This window comes from Equus asinus, chromosome 14, assembly GCF_041296235.1.
Source record: "Equus asinus isolate D_3611 breed Donkey chromosome 14, EquAss-T2T_v2, whole genome shotgun sequence".
Lineage (NCBI taxonomy): Eukaryota > Metazoa > Chordata > Mammalia > Perissodactyla > Equidae > Equus > Equus asinus.
Window position 1 is genome coordinate 32,937,188 of NC_091803.1, and position 24,245 is coordinate 32,961,432.

The following is a 24,245-nucleotide window of genomic DNA, read 5'->3' on the forward strand; positions in this document are numbered from 1 at the left end:
ATGTGCCCCCCTAAAATTTCTACGTTGAAATTCTAACCCTCAAAAGCGATGGTATTCGCAGGTGGAGCCTTTGGGAGGTGAGTAGGTCATGTGGGTGGAGCCCTGATGAATACAATTAATGTTCTTATAAAAGAGACACCACAGAGCTGCCTTGCCTCTTCCCCCATGTGAGGACACAGCAAGAAGGTACCAGCTACGAACCAAGAGGGCCCTCACCAGAACACGACCATGCTAGTGCCTGGATCTTGGACTTCCTAGCATCTAGAACTTAGAGAAATACACTTCTGTTTTTTTGTAAGTTATCCAGTCTGTGGTATTTTGTTATAGCAGCACGAATGGATGAAGACAACCACCATCCTTGAGTTTGTTTTTTTTTTTTTTTAGGAAGATTAGCTCTGAGCTAACATCTGCCACCAATCTTCCTCTTTTTGCTGAGGAAGACTGGCCCTGAGCTAACATCCATGCCCATCTTCCTCTACTTTATACGTGGGACACCTACCCCAGTATGGCTTACCAAGCGGTGCCATGTCTGCACCCGGGATCTGAACCAGTGAACCCCGGGCTGCCGAAGTGGAACTTGTGCACTTAACCGCTGTGCCACTGGGCCAGCCCCCCATCCTTGAGTTTTGACTAGAGGCACAGCCATCCAGCAGGGATGACGTCACATGGCTTCCCTTGCAGCTAGGTGTGGCCATGTGACCAAGCCTGGCCAATGGGAAGCGAGCAGCAGTGATGATGCAACTCCAGCCTGCCCTCCGCTTCTCCGGCCTTCCTGAGGCTGTAAGGTGGACATCTGCCAGTGAGCCAGAACTGACCACGTGGTCCAGGGCAATCCGCAGGGGATGGCAGAGCAACAAGACAGAAGGAACCAGGCCTCTGCATGACTTAAAGAGGTGAGGCACCAGCCCACCCCGAGCCCCCCACCAAAACAGGAGTGTTAGATGAGAGAGAAAGAAATCATTTTGTGTTAACACACATTTGTGGGTCTGTCTGCTGAGCAACTTAGCCTGTGCCTTACACTAATACTCTGAATCTGGGCAAGTTATTTCATCAATTTGCCTCAGTTTCCTCGCCTGTGGAATGGGAATCTCAGACTTAGGACGAGGCTAAAATCCGTTGATGCACAGAAGGTCTGTCAACATTTGCTGACATCATTACCATCAGTAGGGACAATTCTAGAGTAATACATTCCCAACTGTAAACAGTGGTTCTCTCCCTACAATGGGGAATTATGGGGAACTCAGACATTCCCTGCTGAATGTCTTACCAAGTAGGTTTAATTTTGCACACAGAAGAAAATGTACAAGTATGGCATATGGTTGTGAAGTGGGGTAGGGAAGACCTGTGATTCTAATTTGTGATCTGTTACACCAGGATTCGCCCACGGCACCCCAGCCCCCTCAGTGCTACCCAGGACAAAAGGAGCCAGGTCTGGGTTTCCCAAAGAAATGACCATCTGGGGAACTGCCTGTTGAGTCACTAGACAGGCGGACAACAGCGGCAAAGGCGGCAAGGGGCCCAGAGCTGAGAGCTGGGAACCTCCCCAAATGCCGCCTCAGTTCCGAGAACCAGCCTGACGGGAAGGAGCAGCCGGTTCCCAGAGGGTCGCCACCCCAAATGCTGGCTCCATCTCTACAAGGAAGCCTGCAGGGCCAGAGAGCTCACTGGGGGAGGGGAAGGGTCAGGAACCCAGCCTCGAGGGGACAGCCAGTTCCTCCTCAAACAACCACACTCCTGTCCCTTCAGCAATTCAACCAATCACTATTACCTGAGCACCTAGGTGCTGGGATACAAAGTGTACCAGACAGATAAAACCCTGCCCTCGGGGGAGAGAGGCAACTAAAATATTAACTATGTGAACAGGACTCTTTCAGAGAGAGCTAATTTGCTCTGAGAAAAAGACACCAGAACAAACAGAACAAGGGGACAGAGGGCGACAGCAGTGCAAGGGCTACTTCATTCATGCACGCAGTCTGGGTGGGGCGGTCTCCCTGAGTAGGTGACATACGAGCTGAGACCTGAAGTATGAGAAGGAGATCAACATGCAAGGATAGGGGAACATGAGGGATGCGGTTTGGGGCACAGCCAGGGCAAAGGTCCTGAGGCAGGAACAAACTTAGGGAGGAAGGGAAAGGAGGCCAGGATGGAGTGTAGTGAATTACGGAGGAGGTCACAGCCCCCAAGAGTGGGGACTGTGGCTTCTTGTGTTCATTCCAAGTGCGCTTAATCAAGGACCCTGCGAACAGCAGGCACTCAATAAATTCTGCTGGCTGCTTGAAGTGTGGCTCTCCTGAGGCAGCCAGGAGATAGTGCCTTGTATCTAATAGATGCTCAAACAATGGGAGAGCTGAGCTGTGAATTCAGGCAGGGCAGAGGCATGCAGCCCTGCTTCCCCAAGGAGCCCCGCTTCCTCAAGTGCCTGCAGGCAACAGGAAGTTCTCCTTGGTCTTGAATCGCTCAACATCCTGGGGGTTCAAATGAAGAAGCCCACTGGGCAGGGGCTTGGAAAGCCTGGATTTGAGCCCTGGCTCCCTAAATCCTGGCCCGTTTGGGCAGGTCACTTAATCCCTTTAAGCCCTGGTTCCCCAGGGCCAGATATGGCATCCATTCCTCCTTCCTCCTTCTGTTTTTTCTCGGGAGCCACCAAACTCAGTCCACGTAGTCTGGGTAGAAGGACCCACATTCCTAGCTCTAAGGGTGAGCACATGGCTCAGACCTACCCAATCTGCATATCCCCTCCCTCAGCCATTGTGATTGGCTCAGCAACAGGTATCTGACCTATTCAGAGCCAATGAAACCCAGTTCTGAGACTTTTATTGGAACTCCTGGGAAAATAGGTGCTGTCATTCCACAAGGCTGCTGAGAAGACAGAAAGCAAGATTGCAGCTGCTGGTGGCCAACATGCCACTGCAAGTCGAGAAGCTGCCTGAGAGTGATGCCAACACAGAACACACACCAAGGCTAGAGATGGAGGAAGATTCCCAATAACCTCAGTTTGGTCCTGAATCCAGCCATGCCTGTGGCCAGCACTGTTTCTCAGTTACATGAGGCAATACATTCCCTTTTTGGATTAAGCCCATGTGAGTGGGTTTCTGTCATTTGCCAACAAAACTCCTGACTGACAGACCCAATCTGTAAATGAGATAAAAACATTCCAACTTCAAACAATCTCAGAGCTGTTTTTAGGAATAAACGACTCTGCACGTAGAGTCCTTGGCCCGTCACACTCAATAAATGACGGTTGTTATTAGCTACTGTTAAGACGGTGCAGAAGAGAACCTGCGACTGGCAACACCATCACCCTCATCTCCAGACACTGTCCCCAGCTGCCCTGGGGTGCGGAGGCGGCAGGCAGGGGTACCACACACCTGCTTGGGGGGCTTGTGCCGATTATACTCCTCTCCCCAGAGCTTGGCCTCCATCTGTAGACACACATCCTCAAAGTACACGTCCCTGTCCACCGACTCAATGTAGCGCTTTGCCACGTAGTTGGAGGCACCCTTCCACTGCTGGGTGTGCAGGAAGTTGGAGAGCTTCTTCCTGGGGAAGAGGCAGCAAGGGGCCCATCTGGGCGCTCGGGTCCACCAGGGACCCAGCTGTGGGTGTTCAAGTAAGGGAGACCCTGCCTGACCTGGGTGGCTGGAGCCAGGAACAAAATTCAGGAGCGGGGAGGGGCTACCCAAGCTCCCTGCGAAGAGGCCTAAGGGACATTGTTAAAGGTTTCCTCTCCCACATCCCTTGGCCCCCAAACCCCAGAGGAGAGATTAGCAGGATACTCCCTGTTCTCCTGGAGCCCATCCCCACAGCCAGGCCTAACCCTGTGGTCCAAGGGAGACCAGATGGAGAGGAGCTTAGGCTACAAGCAGCAGAGGCCACTGTCTCCGTTTCTTGGCCAGAAATGTCACAACGCCCAGGCTCTCAGGAGTCTGAGGAAGTCTGGGCAGGGCCCCGAGAGCCAGGCTGAGTCACTTACGTCCTGAAGCACTCCCTCATCGCTCCACGGCCAAAGGGCTGAAAGACACCACACACAGGGTTATCAGTCCCCACGCCCCACCCAGAAGCAGCCCTGAGTCAGGAGACTTTCCCCTTGGACATCAGCCACCAAATGGGTGCCCTAGACCTCGTCTCAATCCTAAAATCCCTAGGCCCTCACTCCTATACCCCAGCACCAAAGCCTGATAGAACTGTCAGCCTGGGGGCTGCGCAATTGATGAGACCAGCCCATTCTCCAACCCGAGCTGAGTGGAAGAACTCCTAGGGCCAGATGTCATGGGGGTGCAGGGGCAGGGGGACAGCACATATCAAAGGAAGTTTTTGCAGCCCTGTCTGTAACAGGAAAAAAAAAAAAAAGACAACCTAAATGTCCATCAACGGTATAATGGATAAATCAATTAGGTCTATTCATTGGGTGAAATACTATACAGTAACGAGAATGAACAAATTAGTTCTAGCAAAAACTTGTACAAACCTCATGGACAAAATGTTGAGCAAAGGAAGCCACATTCAAAAGAATACATACTGTGTGGCTCCGTTTGTATGGAGTACAAAAATAGGCAAAACGAATCTAGGGCGACAGAATTCAGGGCACTGCTTACCCTTCGGGGTAGAGGAGTAGTGACTGGGGCTGAGCAGACTTCTGAGGGTGCTGGGGATGTTGTGTGTCTTGATCTGGGTGCTGGTTACACAGTGTGTTCACTTTGTGAAACTCATCAAGTTGTACACTTTTCTGAGTGCGTGATACACTAAAAAATGTTTCACAAAACAATCCTTACCCTTACTATCCAAGAAGGAAGTTCTCTATTTCCTAGTCTACTTCTTTTTTTTCAAAAAGGCTGACTATAAGCCACTGAATTCATTTAACAACTCAGTAATAGGTGGTGCTCTGCCATTTTTGAAAATGGATAGACACATTTACGGTCAACTGATTTTTTTTTTGGTGAACTGATTTTTGAGAAGAGTACTGTAGGGAAGCAGAATTTGCTACCTCAAAATGTGTCTATTTGGCTTGATTATTTTCAAGAACAAAAGACTCAGGAAGAAACTCTGAACTTCCCCTAACTGACTAAAAGAATTTAAGATAGAAGGCCTGTTACCGGAAGGAGCTATCACCATAGAGAACTATAGTGTGATATGATCTAAGTGTGGTAGACAGAGAGGAACCTAGCAAGGCCAACTCGATCAAAGTTCTCTCCATGTCTCTGCCAGGCATGACAAACATTTGTTTACCAAACATTTGCTTTTCCATCTCTATGTGAACTGCCTTCCTCCCCTTCGAAGTCCCAAACCACTATCCCCAAAATCTTCCTTCGTCTTTAGCTGAAGATGGTATTTAAGGTGGTGGCTTCAACCATCTCAGTGTTACTCAGTTTTCCTGGGTTTCTCCCATGTATACATCTTATTAACCTTTGTTTGATTTCCTCCTATTATGCCGTCTCATGTCAATTTAATTCTTAGATGAGCTAGAAGAACCTGGAAGGGTAGAGGAAAATTTCTTCTTCTCCTACAGGGCCAAGAAGAATCTTTTTTTGAGATAAGATATATGATTAACATATGAAACATCCAGAACAGGTAAGTCTATAGAGACAGAAGGTAGAGTAGTGGTTTCCCAGAGCTGGAGGCAGATGGGGAAATTGGGGACTGACTGCTAATGGGTACATACAGGGTTTCTTTTGAAATGGTAAAAATGCTCTGGAATTGATTGTGGTGATGGTCGCACATCTCTGTGAATCCACTAAAAACCAGTGCACTGTATACTTTAAGTGGGTATGGTGTATGGTGTGTGAATTATCTCTCAATAAAGCTATTACAAAAAATAAAATAAATATCCAATAATATAAAGAATCCCCCAAAGTTAAAAAAAATAAAGAGGGTGTGGAAGGGAGGGAGCAAGAACCCAAGTGGGCTTGAGAAAAATCCCCACTCAGCCCTGTCCCCACTGGGCTGGAGGCTCTGCTCACCTGAGACGCCATCTTGATCAGAACTTCATCTTCCAGCCACTCCCCAGTAACAGCGTTGTACCTGCAGAGACCAGAACCCACCCAAGGCGTCCATAACCTGATCTTCTCACTCACTGGCTAAAGGCGAAAGACCTTTCTGGGCTCCCCACTGCCCTAGGGATCAAGCCTATTCTCTACCTGCAGGCAGCCAACCTCCTGGGTTGGGACTGCAGACTCTCCCTCCCTCCCAGACCCCCACCACATTGGCCTCCTTCCCTTTCCTCAAACGCAGGTGTTCCCTCTCCACTGTGTCCCCGGGGCACTGAGTGCTGTGCTGTGGGCAGGCTTGGTCTCTGTCTGGCACTCCACTGAACAGTAACTCCACAAGGCAGGCCCGTGTCTGTCTTGTTCACTGCAGGGCTTGGTGTGTGTGGATGCTTAATAAATGCATGTTGGATAAACGACTGAACAAATAAATATGCTTATTATAACTGGTCTACATAACAAATGGCAGGTCCCAGGAGGGGAGATGGCAGCCTCAACCTTGCCAGGCACCTGTGCGAGGCCCAGCCCAGGCAGCTGGGTGCATCTCCTGCAGACCATCTGGGTGCAGGCAGGGGTGGGGGAGGGTCTTGCCTCTCAGTCCATCCAGGAAAGGGGCTGCTGGATGCACACCCAAGGCAGAGAGGGATGGAGAGGGCTCCAGAACGTTTCCATGTCTCCTTTCCCAGGAGTTCTCCCTCCCAGAGCCGATCTGCCCCTAGGCCTGCCTGGGCCTCAGACAGGTTTGCCTGGTAGAAAGCTCTTCAGCTCAGTAAATCCCTAAAGTCTAACATGTCCCCTGGGGCTGAGGTGTTGTTAGCTCTAGCAGGTGCTGCCCTGGCCCACCCTTCAGCGAGGGGGCGGGGGCCAGAACACTCCCAGTTCATGAGAACAGGCTTCTCGGAGTCTGAAACCTCCATGAAGAAGAACAAGCAGAGGCCTGGCAGGTAACCGCCCCCAGGCCCAGAGCAAGGAAAGTTCCTCAGAGCTGCAGCTGGATGGCAAACAGCCCACGGCAAGCATTGTGCTCAGTAAATAACAGCAGTGATGATTATTATTACTACGTAGAGATCAAGGCAAAGGAAGCAGTCCTCCCCCACCTGCAAGAGATTGAAAACTGAGAGGCGCCCAGAAGTCAGGCCAGGGAGGAGTTAGGCGACATCAGCGTGATCTTAATCGTTCTTCATAACCACCGACATCACACAGGTCAGAGTTGCTCAAAGCTCAGTGAGCATTCACCATACGGTGGGTGCCTAAACAGAGCTCTTCAATCAACCTTCACAGCAGCCCTGAGATCGGTACAATTATTGCGCCCACGTTCCAGACATGAAAACTGAGGCTCAGACAGGTGAAGTAATCAGCCTGAGAGACAAGATTCAAACCCGGGTCAGTTTCAACCAGAACCCGGCTCTTAATCAGCCTGGGGACAACCCATGTGAACAGGAAATGTGCCCCACTAATGGCTGTCTTGCCCCAGAGCTCTTTAAAAACCAGGGATGGAGGAGGGAGCCTCCAATTTAGAAATCTCTGGGGGTTCTGGCCATCAATGCCTGACATCCCTCTGGTGGCAGCCAGGGCAGATGAAGTCAGCCGCTTTGGTTAGGAAATAAACACAGTTTGGCCTGGTTCCTGGTTCCCAGTCCCCGCGGACTCCAAGACACACAGGGCCAGCCCAGCATGTAGGTCCTGCCTTTCCAGGGGCTTCCCTGTGTTGCTTGTGTCCTCAGCCTGAAGGCCATGTGTCACCAACCAGCCACCACGCTGCCCTTATAAAGGCAGGAAGAAACAGAGTTCGTACCTTGCCCTGCTGGGGCCCCCAAGAATGCTGACCTTGGCTGCCAGCACAGACCCCAGAGCCTACTAGGAGGTGGGCCTCCAGGGGTAGGGAGGGGGTGCCTGCCAGGCTCTAAGCCATCTTCTCACAGAGTGGGAGCAGGAATATATTGCAGAAAGGTGGAGAAGCCTCCACGGTTTCTGCCTGCCTAGCATCAGCTCCCCCTTCTTCTAGTAACAGCACCCCCAGCCCAATTTTCCTTTGGGGAACCACCATCCTCCATTCTCAGAATATGTGGTCTGGGTGGAGCTGATCCCCTAGCACCTTCTGTCTTGTAGTATGTGGTCTAGTCCTGGCCAATCAGAACAAAGCTCCCTGAAACAATGACTGGTTCGGACATGGGCATATAACTAAAGCCAGGCCAATGAGATTCACATATGGAACTTTTATTTAAAAAAAATTGAGAGAGAAAAAATCCTTTCCATTGGGTGAGATGAAATGTGGGGCTCCCGAGGGTCATCTGTACCAATGATATAAGAGAGTCTATCTGAGGTCAAAGCGAAAAGCCTCCTTGGAGCATCTGGAACCAGCCATGCCTGAAGCCTCCCTATATGAGCCAAATATTCCCTTCTATGCTTAAGCCACTGTGAGTTGCATTTCTGTCACTTGCATTTGAAACAGAGTTCTGACTAATTCAAAGACACTGTATTGAAAGTCAGAAGGTTAGCTTATTAACTACATGGCTGACCCTAGGCAAACTTCTCTCTCCCCTGGAGCAATGAAGGGAACTGAGAGGGTTGGTCTGGATGACTCAGAGCTGGTAGCATCTACAGAGGTCACAGGACAGAGGGCAGGCTCCAGGGCAAGTCCATGAGTTCTCTAAAATTATAAGCAAATTATACATACGTGTGCAACTTTCTGAGCTGGCCCTCATCAGATTCTGAAAGGGGTCTCAAATGCTTGAAACAATTCCTACTTCAGGCTTTTTTAAATGAGTAAATATACACAGAGTGTTTAAAACAGTGCCTGGCACATGGAAGATTCAATTAATAAGGGCCACCATCATCATTGTCATCCATATTATTTTATTAGTGGTGGTGTTTTGTGGTTTTTGTTGCTACTTCTTCCTGAACCCCCCTGAAAACACTCTTCTGTCCCTCTGCCTCTTCCAGTAGGGACTCTAGACGCTCCCAGTTCCATTTTGTGAATCCTCCTGGGGCCAAGGCATTGAAAACCTGGTGTGCTGCCTCCATGCTCTCTCTTCCCCTTTGGTAGCAACTGTGGGGGTCACATGTTGACATGATGGAACTGCAAGATGGAAGCAGCCTGGATCACTGAGCTGCCCTGAAGAGGTGCTCAACTCTCCCCCAACTTTATATAAGTAAGAAATAGATCTTTGTTGCCTTAGGCCCCTGGGTATTTGTTACTGCAGCATAGCTCAGCCTCGCCTGTCCAATACACACCTTATAGGACCACTCTAAGGTTTAAATGAGATAATGCCTTAAGCATGCATAAGCACTCACATATTGGCTGATATGATTATTATTCCCTTCTCCTTGACCTCCAGGGGTACTTAGGCCTCACTGATTGTGAAGAGAAGCAGGACTCACACCCTCAAGGACTCCTTGAGGCCTGGGGCCATAGAGTACCCCTAGACAAGCTGCTGACCTGTGACGTGTGGCACATTCCGTGGCAATGTCCTCCAGGTGGAACTCAGCCCAGGGGTCAGGCATGTGCTTGGCCTTCTCGATTGCGTGCTTCCAGGCTTCCTGCAGAACGCAGAGGAGAGTGTGAGACCAACAGCTTTGGAAACAGTGCAGCCCAGCCTCCTCCCACCCTGTGATTTCCCAGGGGTCCCCAAGCCCTGGAAAGGCAGACAGCGTCAGGGCAAGAGAAATACTCCCATCTATTATCCTTTCAGGAGCAAAGTTCCCAAAAGACCCTATTTGGTCTCACTTGGGCACAGCATTCCCATGGGCAGAAGTGACGTGTCTTAACTACGAGACCAAAGAAGAAACATAACATGCATAGGAAAACACACACCACTTTGCTTGTATTTAAAAAGTTGAGAATGAAAATAAGCTATCATTCCCCCATCCCACCTTGTTCAGACTGGCAAACATTTTAACAACTGCTAACAGGAAGTGCTGTCCAGGATGGGGGGAAACCGATGTGCTCACATACAGTCAATGGGTATAAACCTCTTCTAAAGGCAATCTGGCAATGCACTAAAATGAAAAAAAATGCATTCCTTTATTCTGACCCAGCCATTCTACATCTAGGGATGTATCCTATAGAAACACAAACACAAGTGTGCAAAAATATGAGGCATAATTGTGATTGTGCAAAACTGGATTCAACCCACATGTCTGCCTGTGGAGCCTGGTTTATACATTTTAATTATATCCACTTAAAATGCTAATAGCCTTTCCAAAAAGCTGCACTGATTCCACGGTGAGAATTATGGACCCTATCAGGCCTAACAGCACCTTTTATAAATACTATATAAATCATAAATACACCCATTTTCCTGCCCTAAATGAAAATCCTAGACCACATAACCTTCCTAAACTCAGAGTACATCGAACTACGCAAAAAGATGTTGCCTTTACTTTAACACAGTGCTAAGCTCTGGGCTCAGTTCATCATGAACAGATTCCCACGAGACATTCCAAGGTCCTGGGGATGCAGGACAATTCATTGTGCAGAACTGCCTGCCTGTTTCAGGGTTTCAGCATCAATGCCCCCAAACTTTGAAACCTTTTGAGAACCAGAGCTTTCTGGGCACTTACCGGGAAAGATGTCCAAGGCATATTATGAAGAGAAGAGAGCATGCTCCTCAACGGTATTATGGTACAACTCCATTTTTTGTTTTAAAAGGCTTACTTTATTGCTTTTATAATCCCAAGGTGGAATTCTTCCTTGTCCCCTCCCAACAAACACCCTGACACCCACACTAGGTAGCAATCCCTTTCACTCTCTTCCTGAAGAAACTGACCCTTTGCCCTGCAGCCTCTGCAGAATCAGTGAGACGAAAACTTCCTGCCAGGCCAGAGGCCTGAGCCATGGGGAGGGGACGGGATGGTGGGCTAGACGCTGCCTGAGCAGGGCAGGCCCACAGCACTCTGAGACAAGACAGACTCGAGGGACAGCAATTCCAGACCTCCTCACCCGTGACGGTATCCCTCAGCCACCTGCACCAGCCTCTGCAGGAGCCCAGCTCCCCACGGATTCGGGCCCAGACAGGACAGCATCCCAAGGGCCCTGGCCCCACCTGAGCCCCATCACTGGGACCCTGCTCAGAGAAGACAAGGCAGAGGAGCTGAGCCTTTCGAGAAAAACACACACAGAAACACAGAAGGTCAAGGACTCCCTCGCTGGGCCTTCCTAATCTCTGCAAAATCCAAAGATAAAGCCCATAATTTTTTTCCTCCAATTCAGAAGCTAATTCATGCTTAATAAAAACACTTGGAAAATACAGAAGACCAAGAAAATTCAAATGTGCCACATGCCATCCACCTAGAGCAACCATCATCAACGCTTTGGACTAGTTCTTTTCCAGATCTTTTACACTCATTTTTTTATAAGACTGGGATCACAGCGTAAACATAATTTACGGCCTTTCACGAGAGTGGGTCAATGAGACTTGGGACTTTATTTAGTGATCTTGACTATTTTCCTGATTCTAAATGTATGATCTGCTTATAGAAAAAAACTGCAAGCACTACACAATTCTGAACTAGAAAGCAGAAGTCCTTTCTAACCCCCAACCCCCAATCCTCTGAAAATCACAGCTGATGTAGATATTCTGCAACTTTTCTGCTATGCATTTGTTAACACATACATGAATTTAAGAGCAATGGGACGGGCCACACATTCTGTTCTGCATCTTACTTTTCTCCACTTAATACAGTATCTTGGACTCAGCCTTTCCAAGTCATACGTACAGACAGGCTGGGTCATCTCATTTCCCTCCCAGGATTGTGAAACTATGTAATTGTACAAACATATCTTAAGGTCTTTCTCTAAGCTCAGTTGATGGATATTTGGATTCTCTCCAATAATTCCTAGTACAGACAGTGCCGAAGTGAACATCCTCCTATCTAAATCTTTGCACACTTGTGCAAGATCTCAGTAGGACATATTTCTTGGAAGTGTAATTGCTGGATCACATTTAAAATTTATAAGTTTGGAGTCCTCCTTCAAAAACTTTCTCTTAAGTTACACTCCAAGAAATAGCAAATAAATCACTTTTTTTCACACAAACATGACATCATGAATTTGGAAGTTAGTTGTAACAGCTGTATAATAATCCACTGTATGGGTTCATCATTACTGCCTTAACCATTCTCATACGGTTCTCCACTGTTACACTTTGAGCTTGTCACTGATTTTTCCATTACAAATAACCTCAAGGCAGACACATTTACAACTAAAACATTTTCTGAATTTCTGTACTTTAAAAAAGTACCACAGTCCCCTCTCGTATTCCAGCTGCTGTGAATGGCAGGGACGGCCCTCTCACCCCCACCTGTCAAGGAGCCTGTGGTGTTCTGAGCAGTCAGCAGCCCACCCTTCTGAGCGTGTGTGTGCAGGTGCCCTCTTCTCTGCCTGGGACACCAGGCTGTCCAACTGCACCTCTCTCAACTGGTGACTCAAACACTCCCTAAGCCACCGAAGACCTGGGCCCCCATTCCATGAGGATTGTCAAAAGAAATTACCTCCTGGCTGGTTGCTGTGGAATCAACCAAAAAAAACAGTCAAGGAAAAAAGTATTTCAGAATTAGAGGGCATGTTATTCCACAGGGTCAAAATTACCTCTTTTTCCAAACCAAAAAAGGAATCATGCCGTATCTTATTGGCAACAGGTGGGTTTAACTCAAATGACTTTTTTTTTCAATCACAACAGAAGGAGTCCTGTACTAAGCTTTCAGTTCCCTCAACTCTGGTTCCTGCCCACCACTGACGAACTGTGGGAACCTCTCTTTCCTCATTTACAAATGACAATGAAAAATGTTTTGACTACTAGTAGTCAGCTTTTTTCCGGTCCCCACTCCTGGGGCAGACACGCTCCCTCCAGAAATAGTGGCTCACTCAGGTCACAGTGGTCACTACAGGTGAACAAGCTCTGCCCGAGCTGAAACTCCCTGGTGAACTAGTTTACCCATCAGGTTAGGACAAGGGGCGTTTATGGAGGCCTAGGCAGTGGATACCCTCAGACACTGAGAGGGGAGTGGAGGCAGGGACTATCACCTCTGAGAGCCATCTGGCAGTGGCTATGAATCCGCTCCTTCACTATTCGTGGCCCAGGTCTGATCAACTGCCTAGGCGTGCCCAGGTGAGCCGGCCCAAAGATGGTCAGTCTTATAATACTATACAACAGTCGAGCACTGAAACCACCTGCCTGTCGACAGGGGTCTGATTACATGCACTTGGTATACTCCTACACAGCCGTTAACAAGATCAGGGCACTGACATGGGCAATCTCTAAGACTTACTGTTCAGGAAAAGAAAGCACGTTGCCGAATAATACAAGCAGTATGACACCATTTACTGGTCGAGGAAACCCACAAATCACTATGATGCATTTCTAAGGATGTGTGTGTCTGCAGATACATGCATAAACGTATATTTATATACAAATGCATAAAAAAGGTCTGAAAAGTGATTTACACCAAACTGCTATAATGGTCAGCTCTGGGAAGAGAACAGAAGATGATCCAGGAGACTTCAGTGTTATCTACACTGTTCGCATTTGTTTTTACTATGACAACGTCTTCAGGTATTGCATGTGTAAATCGAAGTTAACAAACAAAGATCACTGGGTTGTTAGACGATTCTTAAGGCCCTGCCAGCTCTAATATTCTCTAGTTCTAAAGATACTAAAACTGAGTTGTCAAGTGGGCTGATTAATCTTACATAAAACAGGATGTCTAGGGGATTTCATAAAAAGGAAAACAGAACCCAGCCTAGAGAACAGAAAGGTTTTGCTTCTTCAAAGCTTGAGAGCACAAAATAAAAATAAAAATTGAATAAGAATAGTAACAATAAATTTCCCAGAATATGCCATGAATGAGGCCGGATGTGCGGGTAATGTGTTTGCAATTTCTTTGGCACATAGAATGTTGCTGCTGTTGCTATGTCACTATTCCTGTTGCCACTATCACGGCCATCAAACCCTCTGGACCTCACGAGGAAGCATCCAGTAGCTCAGGGAGGCCTCTTTCCTGAAACATTAACTGTTACATTCGCCAAGGGGATGTTATAAAACACGTTTTTTCCCCATCCTCACTTCTGTAGACTTTAAGAATTAGAGCTCTAAGCCTCCACCCTGGCTGAGAGTAAAGGGCTTAAACCACACCCAGGGACCAATAAAAGCAGCACAGTCACGCTCCTGGTGAAAGAGGTCAACAGCGCCGTGTGGCTGCCCCATTCTGGGCCACATGCATTTAGAGGTTTCATGGAATTTCCATGGAACCCAGCATTGAATATAGCAGCAAAAAACTTGAAACTGCCTACACATCCAACAAGAGGAAATGCTTAAAGAAAGTGTGGTAGAGCCATACCATGGAGCCATTAAAAAAATGATGGACTAGATTCATATTTACTGATGCAGAAAGATATGCATGATCTATTATTTGCTGAGGGAAAACTAGTTACTGAAAAGCACATATAGCATGATCCTAATATTGTAATACAAAGTCCCTATTTATTCATGTCTGTATTTATAATGAAATATAGAAAAGTCTGAAATACATACTAAAGCCTTAATAGCATCTGCTACTATTTTCTGCAAGGAATACGGATTACTTCTATAAGCAAGAAAACAAACACAAAAGAAACATGGCAGGACCAGCCCGGTGGCGCAGCGGTTAAGTGTGCACCTTCTGCTTCGGGGGCCTGGGGTTCACCGGTTTGGATCCCGGGTGCGGACAAGGTACCACTTGGCAAGCCATGCTGTGTCAGGCATCCCATGTATAAAGTAGAGGAAGATGGGCACGGGTGTTAGCTCAGGGCCAGTCTTCCTCAGGAAAAAGAGGAGGATTGGCAGCAGATGTTAGCTCAGGGCTAATCTTCCTCAAAAAAAAAAAAAAATTAAAAAATAAAAAAGAAACATGGCTAAAAATCCTAAAGAAAACTCTCTTTGTCAAAAACAGTGGCTGTAGCTGATCTCCCTTGACCAGTGGGATTCAGAGCTGTGGACAGAGAGGACAGGATGGGAAGGATGGAAATAATAACCAGCAAAGCGATAACAGTCCCCAAGATGACAATGTCCTTGCCTCCGGGAAGCCCTTCTCCAGATGACATCCCAGCCTGCACCCCATGGCAATCTTGTCAACCGCAGACAGGCAGGCAGGCTAGTTCCCCAGGCCACTGATACATTCAAGGCTCAGAGCGAGAGGAGGTGACTTGCCTGAAAACCTGCGGCAACCAGGAAAAAGCAGACCCAGGACTCCAACCAAGCCTGTAAAACCCCAACTGCCTGCTCTTTCACAAAAAGAATGTGGGCCAAATGTAGAGTTACCACATGACCCAGCAATTCCACTCCTAAGTATCCATCCAAGAGAAATGAAAACACGTCCACGCAAAGACTTGTTAGCCAAAAAGGAGAAACCACCCAAATGTGCATCAACTGATGAATGGATAAACAAAATGTTGTATATCCATATAATGGAGTCATATTTGTCAATAAAAAGGAAGGAATTGCTGATACACGCTTCAACATGGATGAGCCTTGAAATCATTACGCTAAGTGAAAGACGCCAGTCACAAAAGGCCACATATTACATAATCCTACTTACATGAAATGTCCAGAAAAGGCAAATCCATAGACAGTGAACGTAGATGAGTGGTTGCGCAGGGCTGGGTGGGATGGGGACACCAGGGCATGATGGCTAAGAGGTGTGGGGTTTCTTTTTAGGATAATGAAAATGGGCTACGATTGACTGTGGTGATGTGGGTGCATAACTTTATAAAGCCACTGAATTGTACATTTTAAATGGGTAAATGGTACGGTACGTGAATTATATCTCAATAAAGCTGCTAAAAAACATTTACAAAATACAATTAAAGAAGGGGACCCCTTGTTCCCCGGCACGTTTCCACGAAGGATTTAAAGATTTCAGCACATGCACATACTGCAGAAAGATGAGTCCCTGTAGCTGGGCCCCAATCTCCTCAGCCTCCTCTTGTTTTCCAGACACCAGGTCACTGAGTGGCCTCCTGCCCAATGCCAGCATCACTGTCTTTTTCCTTCATCTGCCCAGCAGACCCTTATCTTGCTGGTGGTCCTAAGCTTTTTGGATCCAGGACACCTAAGCTTCCTTTTCCGATTCTGCATTCTCAGAGCAGTGGGCAGAGCACCGAAATGGTCACCGCCTCTGGGTGTGCACAGAGCTTCCTCTGGTCACTTGGCAGGGACAGAAGCCCAACACCGCCAGGGTGGGGCTCCTGGGGGTCAGGTAGGCAGGGATGTCTCTGCCCCTAGTAAGTCATCAGACTCTGGCTCCTCCGTCTCATTTTGGAGTGATCACTGTTTTTTGACTAAGCTGTCAGTCACCCTCAGTGGGTCGAAAGTATAAATGTACTCACTGAAGTCTGTCAACAAGGGTATGGGAAGCAGGCGTGCCCAGGCATCATGGGGGGCACAGAGGCTGGTGCAACCTCTTTGAAGGGCAACCGGCAATGCCTGGCTGAGTTTTAAACCTACAAACGGTTTGCTCCAGCCTTTCCACCTCTGGGCACTCACCTGGCAGGCAGACCCCTGCGTGGGTACAAGGACATACATAAATGGATGCTTATGGAAGTGCTGTTTGTGGTAGCAAAAGTCTGGAAACAACCTTCATACCCATCCAAGAGGAGATGGCTAAATACATTATGGTGTTTCCAGACAATGACAAGATATTCAGCCATTGAAATCAGCAACCTAAGCGAGGCAACATACTGCAGTCATGAAGAGCATCAACTCTGGATCCAGACTGGCTGGGTTCAACACGGCCCCACCATATACCAGGGAAAGTGATTAAGGTCTCAGAGCCTCAGGTTTACTATCGGTCAAAATGCCAATCCTCATGGGACTGCTGTGCAGATTAAGTGAGGTGATCCAAGTACAACACGCAGAGCATTGCCTGCCCCACCCCGCGACCCGAGGCCCCCAGGGAAACAAGGATCAGAGGTGGGAGGCTCACTCTTCACTGTCTACCATTTACAGTGTGAATTCTTTGTACATATACATGCACTGTTTACAAATTATATGTATTTTAAAGGTTGCTTGGATACATAGATAGGGAGATTTATTACAGCACTGTTAGTAATAGAAAAACAAAGGAAACAAAGTTTCCCTTAAGAGGAGATTGGCTAAATAAATCCATGTCTATCACGTGATGGAATATAACTTAATCTCCCTAAAAAAAAAAAAAAAAAAGAGGTGATTTGCATGTGCGGATGCGGGATGATCCCCAAGATATTCTCAGACAAGGACGACATTTTTTTTAAATAAAATTGCACACTGTATTAAAAAATTGAAAACATATATATGCTGCAGATGCTTATTCTAGAAAATACAGAAATGACAGAGAAGTAGAAAAGGAATGCAATGACTCCTGATCCTGTCCAAAGACAATCCCTGTGGGCATGCTGACGTACTTCCTTCTGGGCTTTTGTTCTGTGTGTGTGTGTAATCATACTCTATATTCTGCTGTTTAAATTTAACTCCAGAGCAGAAGCACTTTCCCACGTTATCATAAACTCTATAAACATCCTTTGGCTGGCCGCCTGATAATCTATGGAGAAGGCGGCCCCCTGAAAGGTTCTGCCACCACCCCCTGGGAAACTCAGGCGGAAGGCAATGACCTTGACAGTGACAGACCTCGACAGTTCATCATACATGCCCAGTACCTGCAGGGCGGCGCCACCCTGGAGGAACGCCAGGTGGCCATTTTGGTTAAACAACCCAGGTTGCCATGTTGACAGTAAATAAAAAAATACGTTAGGTTTGTCGAGTGCCAGAGAGAGTGAGGTTTGGAAAACCGGGCTGCTATCTCCCTCCGAAGTCGCCACAGGCAACAGGAACCCCACAGAGCCTGCTTGCGATGATCTAGGACACGGGCAACAAAGAGCTACAGCCCACGCACAGGGACTGGGAAGTGCAATCGGACTCAGCCCCTAGCCTTGCAGTCAGCGGCTGACTCATAAACAGAGACTGACACATGCACAGAAAGGTCTGCTACAGCCCCAGGGAATGCAGAGGAGATAGCCAGGGCAGGGTGTCTTCAAATCCGGTCCTGAGGGAGCCAGGACGATCATTTTAACAGACATCAGTTGAAAGAGGTTTCAGGCAGAGGCGTGAAAACCGAAGCCTATTCCAGGAGCGGGAGAGGTGTGGGGTGAAGAGAGCCCAGCAGGGTCCCTGAGGACCATGAGGGCTCCCTCCTCAGGGAGGATATTGAACTTTGCCTTGTAGAAGAGACCTGAGTTGTAAGGAGGGGCTATTTATTGATTTGTTTGTTTGGGGGGAGGGGAGGTTATCTGGCTGTTTTGCTTTATTTTTCTTCTAAAAACATCTTTTTCTGCACACAGGTAATACATACATGTAGTTTTAAAAGTTCCAAATGTTTAAAAATACATATAATGTAGATAATCAAAGTCCCCCTTAACAGCACCCTCTCCCCCAGAAAGAATCACCATTAACTATTGGATGCAAATTTCTCTGTCAGTTTTTGCTATGCAAATATTAATATGCGTGTGTGTATATATATATATACATATTTTAACATTGGCCCTGAGCCAATCTTAAAATACTGTCAATCTTCCTCTTTTTTATTTTTCTCTCCAAAGCCCCAGTACATAGTTGTTTATGCTAATTGTAAGTCCTTCTAGTTCTTCTATGTGGGATGTCACCACAGCATGGCTTGATGAGCAGTGTGTAGGTCCACACCCAGGATGTGAACCGGCGAACCCCAAGCTGCTGAAGTGGAGCACACAAACTTCATCACTACGCCACCAGGCTGGCCCCTGTGTATATATGTTTTCTGATAAAAGTGGGATTGTATTACATTTCAACTTGCTGTTTTACTTAACAGCATATAAAAACAAAAATAGCTAACATTTTTTGTCCTTATTATGGACCAGCACTGTCCCAAGGGCTTTTCATGGATTTTGTTTTCCTCCCACAAAATACATAATATGTACATACACGCACAGATATATATTTATCTCTATTTTGGCACTGTTTTCAAGTCAAATCACACGGAAAGGTCATCTTTGTTTTCATGTAAATACAGCATTCTGCTAGGACCATGGTCTACAATGGACATTTGAGCTGTGTCCACGTTTTCTTTATTACAAACAATACCGCAAAGCACATCTTTAAATACGTAAATTTGAACACTTAGACAAATACTTCTGTACTGGTTCTCAGCTAAGAGCAGTACCCCCTCACATGAGCTTTGTAAAAATATGGTGGGGAACATTTTGGGCTGTCATAATGAATAGGGGGAAAACATGGTATTTAGTGGCAGGAGTCAGACATGCTGAGTATCCTACAATATAAGGGACAGTCCCACCCAATAAAGAACTGTCATTCCCAAAAAGCCAACAGCACCCCCAGTGGGAACACCTGGCTGAGGATGAACTTCCAGAGATAAAACTGCCATCTGAGGTATGTTTTTTATTTTAATAACTATTATCATATGGCCGCAGCAGCTTACGTTTTATGCAAATACTGTCTATCTGTTCCTTAGAGAGAGAGTACCCACAGTGAAGTGAATTCAGCATTTATCCATGTCCCCACTGATTCCAAATGAAGCACCTACTGTGTGCACAGCATGGCTCTAGGCACTGGGGATGAGTGATGAACAGGCCACAGGGTCCTGCCCCCATGAAGCTCACATCCTAAAGCCAGACCTACAGACAGACCTCCCTTCACCAGAGCACGCCATCTGTGTTTCCTTTAAAGGCTCACCGTACTGCATTCTGCAGTCAGAGACTGTGTCCCACCATGTCTGAGACCCCTCAGCTCCTGGGTCCATTCAGTGTTTGCCAAACGGCCCCCACCAGGCTCTTGGTTCCTCTAAACAGGCAGCTGTGGGGAGAGTCCTTCTGAGGGGTCTGCCCCGCTTGGAGGCCACTAGGATCCTCCTTCCCTGGAAGCAGCCCCTCTTTTGTGACACCCCCACCCCAAGCCCTAGCTGGAAGTGACCGGATCAGAGATGCAGGATGACTGACCCAGGCTGGGCCAACCAGATTTTCTCCCCCCACAACTGGGATGGAGAGGGTCAAGTCTGTCTTTGCACGTGGCTCCAGCTGTAATGAGGGGACTCTGGGACTGTGAGGGTCTATTTTCCCACTCCGTAGACCAAGAGGCAGAGAAGATAGGACAGGATATAGGATAGAGATTGGGAGATGAGACAGAGAGAGACAGGCCCATGGCCTTCCAGTTCCTGCATCTGTCCCCTGAGAGACACACATCATTTCTGCCCCTGGGTCCCAGAAAGCACTCCCGGATTGTTACAATAAATTCCCTCTTTCCCTTGAGCCGGCGTGGGCTGGTTTCTGTTTCACGAGCCCTGACCCCCCAGCCCCCTCTGGCACCTGGATTCCCTCACATGGGGTAGAGGACGCCGCACAGATCAGCATCTCCTCGAGCCTTCCTGACCTAAAGTGAAGGGACAGAAGTGCCAGGTGCTCTCCCACCCTTCCCACGCTGCCCTCCGAGGGGCTGGGTGTGCATTTCAGAGCTGCCTCAGGACAGGAAAGCGGGGCAAGCCACAAGCCGACCCTTCAGGGGCCCCCCCAACCTCAGAGGGGACCCACAGGGCTATTTCCGGAGCTGCCTGCCCCAGAGAGACTTAAGCTAGAACTCTGGCCCTGAAAGGAAAAAATATTCAACTGTGAACCAGAATTATTAATATTCTAAAAACAGATTAATTCTGAAGTTAGAAGAGAATGGTTTCAATTTCAAATCCCAAAGTGGTAATAGGCATTTTGTTCCCAGTACTAACAGATATTTACCGTTTGTGAGGATTGAATAAAGATAACAGTATCGCGCTTTTAATGTTTTTCACCACCAGTTATTATACAAAAGTGCAATAACGTTTGCCTTTCTCCCTCTCCTTTAGACCAGCTTTCCCATGGAAGGAACACAAACCCCTAACGAAGTAAGGGATTTCCTACCCTTTTCCTCAATCCAGAAGAAGGATGCTCAACCCTAAGCAGTGGCTTTTTTGACTGCAAACCACACGAAGAACTACATTTTATGTCATGTCCCCGGGCCCACGAACACACACACCAGAAGTGAAACAAAAATATTTAACAATTGGTACATCGTGAGAAGCTGGTCATCAACAACCAACCTGGTCACCACGTTTATGTGTGTGAACATGGATGCATATATGTGCCCCCAAATAAGATCTTTACAATATGCAGTATTCTCCAATACTTTCTAGTCTATTCTGTTCTGTTCCAGTTCCTAAAAAGCTAGTCGAGGTTTTCACAATGCAGGGGTGGGTCCCAAGCAGCTATCTGAAAAACAGTGCTTTCATGTAATGAAACTTGTTTTAAACCAACAAAATCCTTCCAGCTTAACAGGTCTAGCCTCAGATCCAGATTTTAGAGGGCTGCCCACGGTTTCGAAACAGGGAAGACTCTAACCAGCGACCCGAGCTCCCCATCCCTCATGCAGGTGAGCTGGGGTGGGGAAGGTGGAGCGGGTGGTCCACTCACCTTAAAATGGAAGGAGCTCGCGGGTGACCCGCTGGAGCTGTACTGCTCACTCTTCATTAGGTTGCTGTAGTAGTTATTAACCTTGGAATTGACATTCTGGTGTGACCTGGGGTCATCGGTGATGGGGCAGATGAAGTAACCTTCGTCATCGTCGCTGTCTGCGTCAGAATCACCATCGGGGCCAGCCCTGGAGGTCTGGCCGCCATCAACGCCTTCGAGGCGGAAGATGAGGTCTTCGTCTGCCATGTTCCTGCGGCGCCCGTCTTACCCACAGGGTGGACGGTACAGCCAGAGTCACCGCGCAAATGCAGCAGCGAGGGTCCTGCAAGGGGAAAAAGAGAATGGGTGCTAAGGCCCAGGGGGTGAGAGCTCGCTGGGCACCTCACCCCAAATGCCACTGGCGACAACAAGAGCCGGCACCCTCAGAGGGAAGACTACAGCCACCTTTTGGGGAGGCACCTGGCAGGCAGCATCTGGGAACATCTTCAACGTACAAACCCGTCCACCCAGTCATTCCGCTTCAAAGAACAGCACTTGAAACAAGCCAGGGAAAATAAACCCTTCTTAAGTAACCAGAGTGATCTTTTTAGAACATAAATGAGACCAAGTCACACTCTCCAGTGGCTTCTCTCCATGTTCTTAATAGAATCGAAATGCCTTTTAAGGCTATACGGCCTGCGTTAGTCTAGCCCCTGCCCACCTCTCCTCCGCCTTGGTGGCTCTCCAGGCACACTGGCTTTCTTTCTGTCCTGTGAACACCGCGAGCTCATTCCCACCTCAGGGCCTTTGTACTTGCTGTTCCCTGTGTGTGGAACGACCTCCCCAATCTTCCAACAGTGGGTTCTTTCTCATCATTTGGATCCCAGCTCAAAAGTCACCTCTCGAGAGAAATCTCTGACTCCTCAATTCAAAGGACTCCTCTGACACGCACGTCCAGCCACTCCCCAGCACATCACTCTTTTATTTTCTTCATATTTTCTCAAGTTGAAATCATCTCATTCACTTTTTCATTGTCTGTAGCCCCAGTGCCTCAAAGAGCGCCTGGTAACAGAGTGGGTACTCAAAACACATCCCCAGAATGAATGAGGGGCCCTAAGAGTGTTCTCTGCAGCGTGATCAGTAACAGCAAAAAGACAACAGCCCACAGTGTCCATCGATGGAGCCTGGTATATAAGTTACAGTTTCTCTTCGCCCTGAAATGCTGTGTGACTGTTAGAAAGAAAGGAGAGGCTCTGAATACACACAGACATGCACGGATAGTCAAGCAAGGGGTCAGCAAGACTGTAGGATACACAAATCAATTGTATTTCTATACACTAGCAATGAAAAATCCAAAAATGAAATTAAGAAAACAATTCCATCTATAACAGCATCAAAAAGAATAAAATATGTAGGAATAAATTTAAGAAAAGAAATGCATGACTTGTAGAGTGAAAAACAAAATGCATTGAAAGAAATTAAAGACGACCTAAATAAGTGGAAAGACATCCTGTGTTCATAGATAAGAAGACTGAGTACTGTTAAGAGGGCAGTCTTGCCCATATTTATCTAGAGATTCAACCCAATCACTATCAAAATCCCAGCTGGCTGCTTTGAAAAAATTAACAAACTGGTCCTAAAGCTCATATGGAAATTCAAGGGACGCAGGATAGCCAAAACAATCTTGAAAAAAGAAGAACAAAGTTGGAGGAGTCACACTTCCTGAATTCAAAACTCACTACACAGCTGCAGTAATCCAGACAGTTGGCACTGGCAATAAGGACGGACACAGACCAAGGCAATAGCATTGAGAGTCCAGAAACGAGCCCCCACATTTATAGCCAACTGATTTTTGTTGGGAGTGCCAAAACAATTCAACGAGGAAAGAGAAATCTTCTCAACATATGGTGCTGGAACAAGTGAATACACACATGCAAAAGATATTGGACCCTTTCCTTATGTTATACACAAAAATTAACTCAAAATGGATAAACAGCTTAAATATAAGAGCTAAAACTGTAACTCTCTTAGAAAAAAATACAGGAGAAAATCTTTGTGATGTTGGGTTAGGCAAAGCCCTAGATAGAACACCAAAAGTACAAGCAACCAAAGAATAGATAAACGGACATCATCAAAATTAAAACCTTTTGTGCTTCAAAGGACAGAACCAAGACAGTGGAGAGACAACCCACAGAATGGGAGAAAATTTTTATAAATTATGTGTCTGATAAGGGACTATGTAAAGAACTGATATAACTCAACAATAAAGAGACAACTCAGGGGCTGGCCCTGTGGCGTAGTGGTTAAGTTCAGTGTGCTCCACTTTGGCATCCTGGGGTTCATGGGTTCAGATCACAGGCACAGATCTATACCACTGGCCAGCCATGTTGTGGTGGTGACCCACATACAAAATAGAGGAAGTCTGGCAGAGATGTTAGCTCAGGGCAAATCTTCCTCAAGGGAAAAAAAAGACAACTAAAATAAACTATGGGTGAAGGATTTGAATAGACATTTCATTAAAGAAGTTATACACATGGCCAATAAGCACATGAAAAGATGCTCAACATCATTAGCCATTAGGGAAATACAAATCAAAGCCACACCCACTAGGATGGATATAATCCAAAACATGAATAATAACCAGTGTTGGCAAGGATGTAGAGAAATTGAAACCCTCACACACTGTTGGTAGGAATGTAAAATGGTGCAGCCACTTGGAAAACAGTCTTACCATATGATTCAGCAATTCCAGTCCTAGGTATACGCTCAAGAGAAATGAAAACATGTCCACA

At 47.1% G+C, this 24,245-nt stretch overlaps 1 protein-coding gene across 2 annotated transcripts in view; it reads right to left on the bottom strand.

Moving 5' to 3' along the window:
* The window catches only part of EEF2K (eukaryotic elongation factor 2 kinase), a 59,391-nt gene that overhangs the window by 23,344 nt on the left and 11,802 nt on the right, over window positions 1-24,245 (bottom strand). The window contains exons 2-6 of one of the 2 annotated variants that reach the window (XM_014857892.3): window positions 21,475-21,796; window positions 9,421-9,521; window positions 5,958-6,018; window positions 3,974-4,011; window positions 3,369-3,540 (exon numbers count right to left, since the gene is read on the bottom strand). In XM_014857892.3, the coding sequence (XP_014713378.2) occupies window positions 3,369-3,540; window positions 3,974-4,011; window positions 5,958-6,018; window positions 9,421-9,521; window positions 21,475-21,720 (618 nt within the window). In that variant the 5' untranslated portion in view covers window positions 21,721-21,796. The remainder of the gene's footprint in view (window positions 1-3,368; window positions 3,541-3,973; window positions 4,012-5,957; window positions 6,019-9,420; window positions 9,522-21,474; window positions 21,797-24,245) is intronic. The other variant, XM_044746400.2, reaches the window with a different exon arrangement.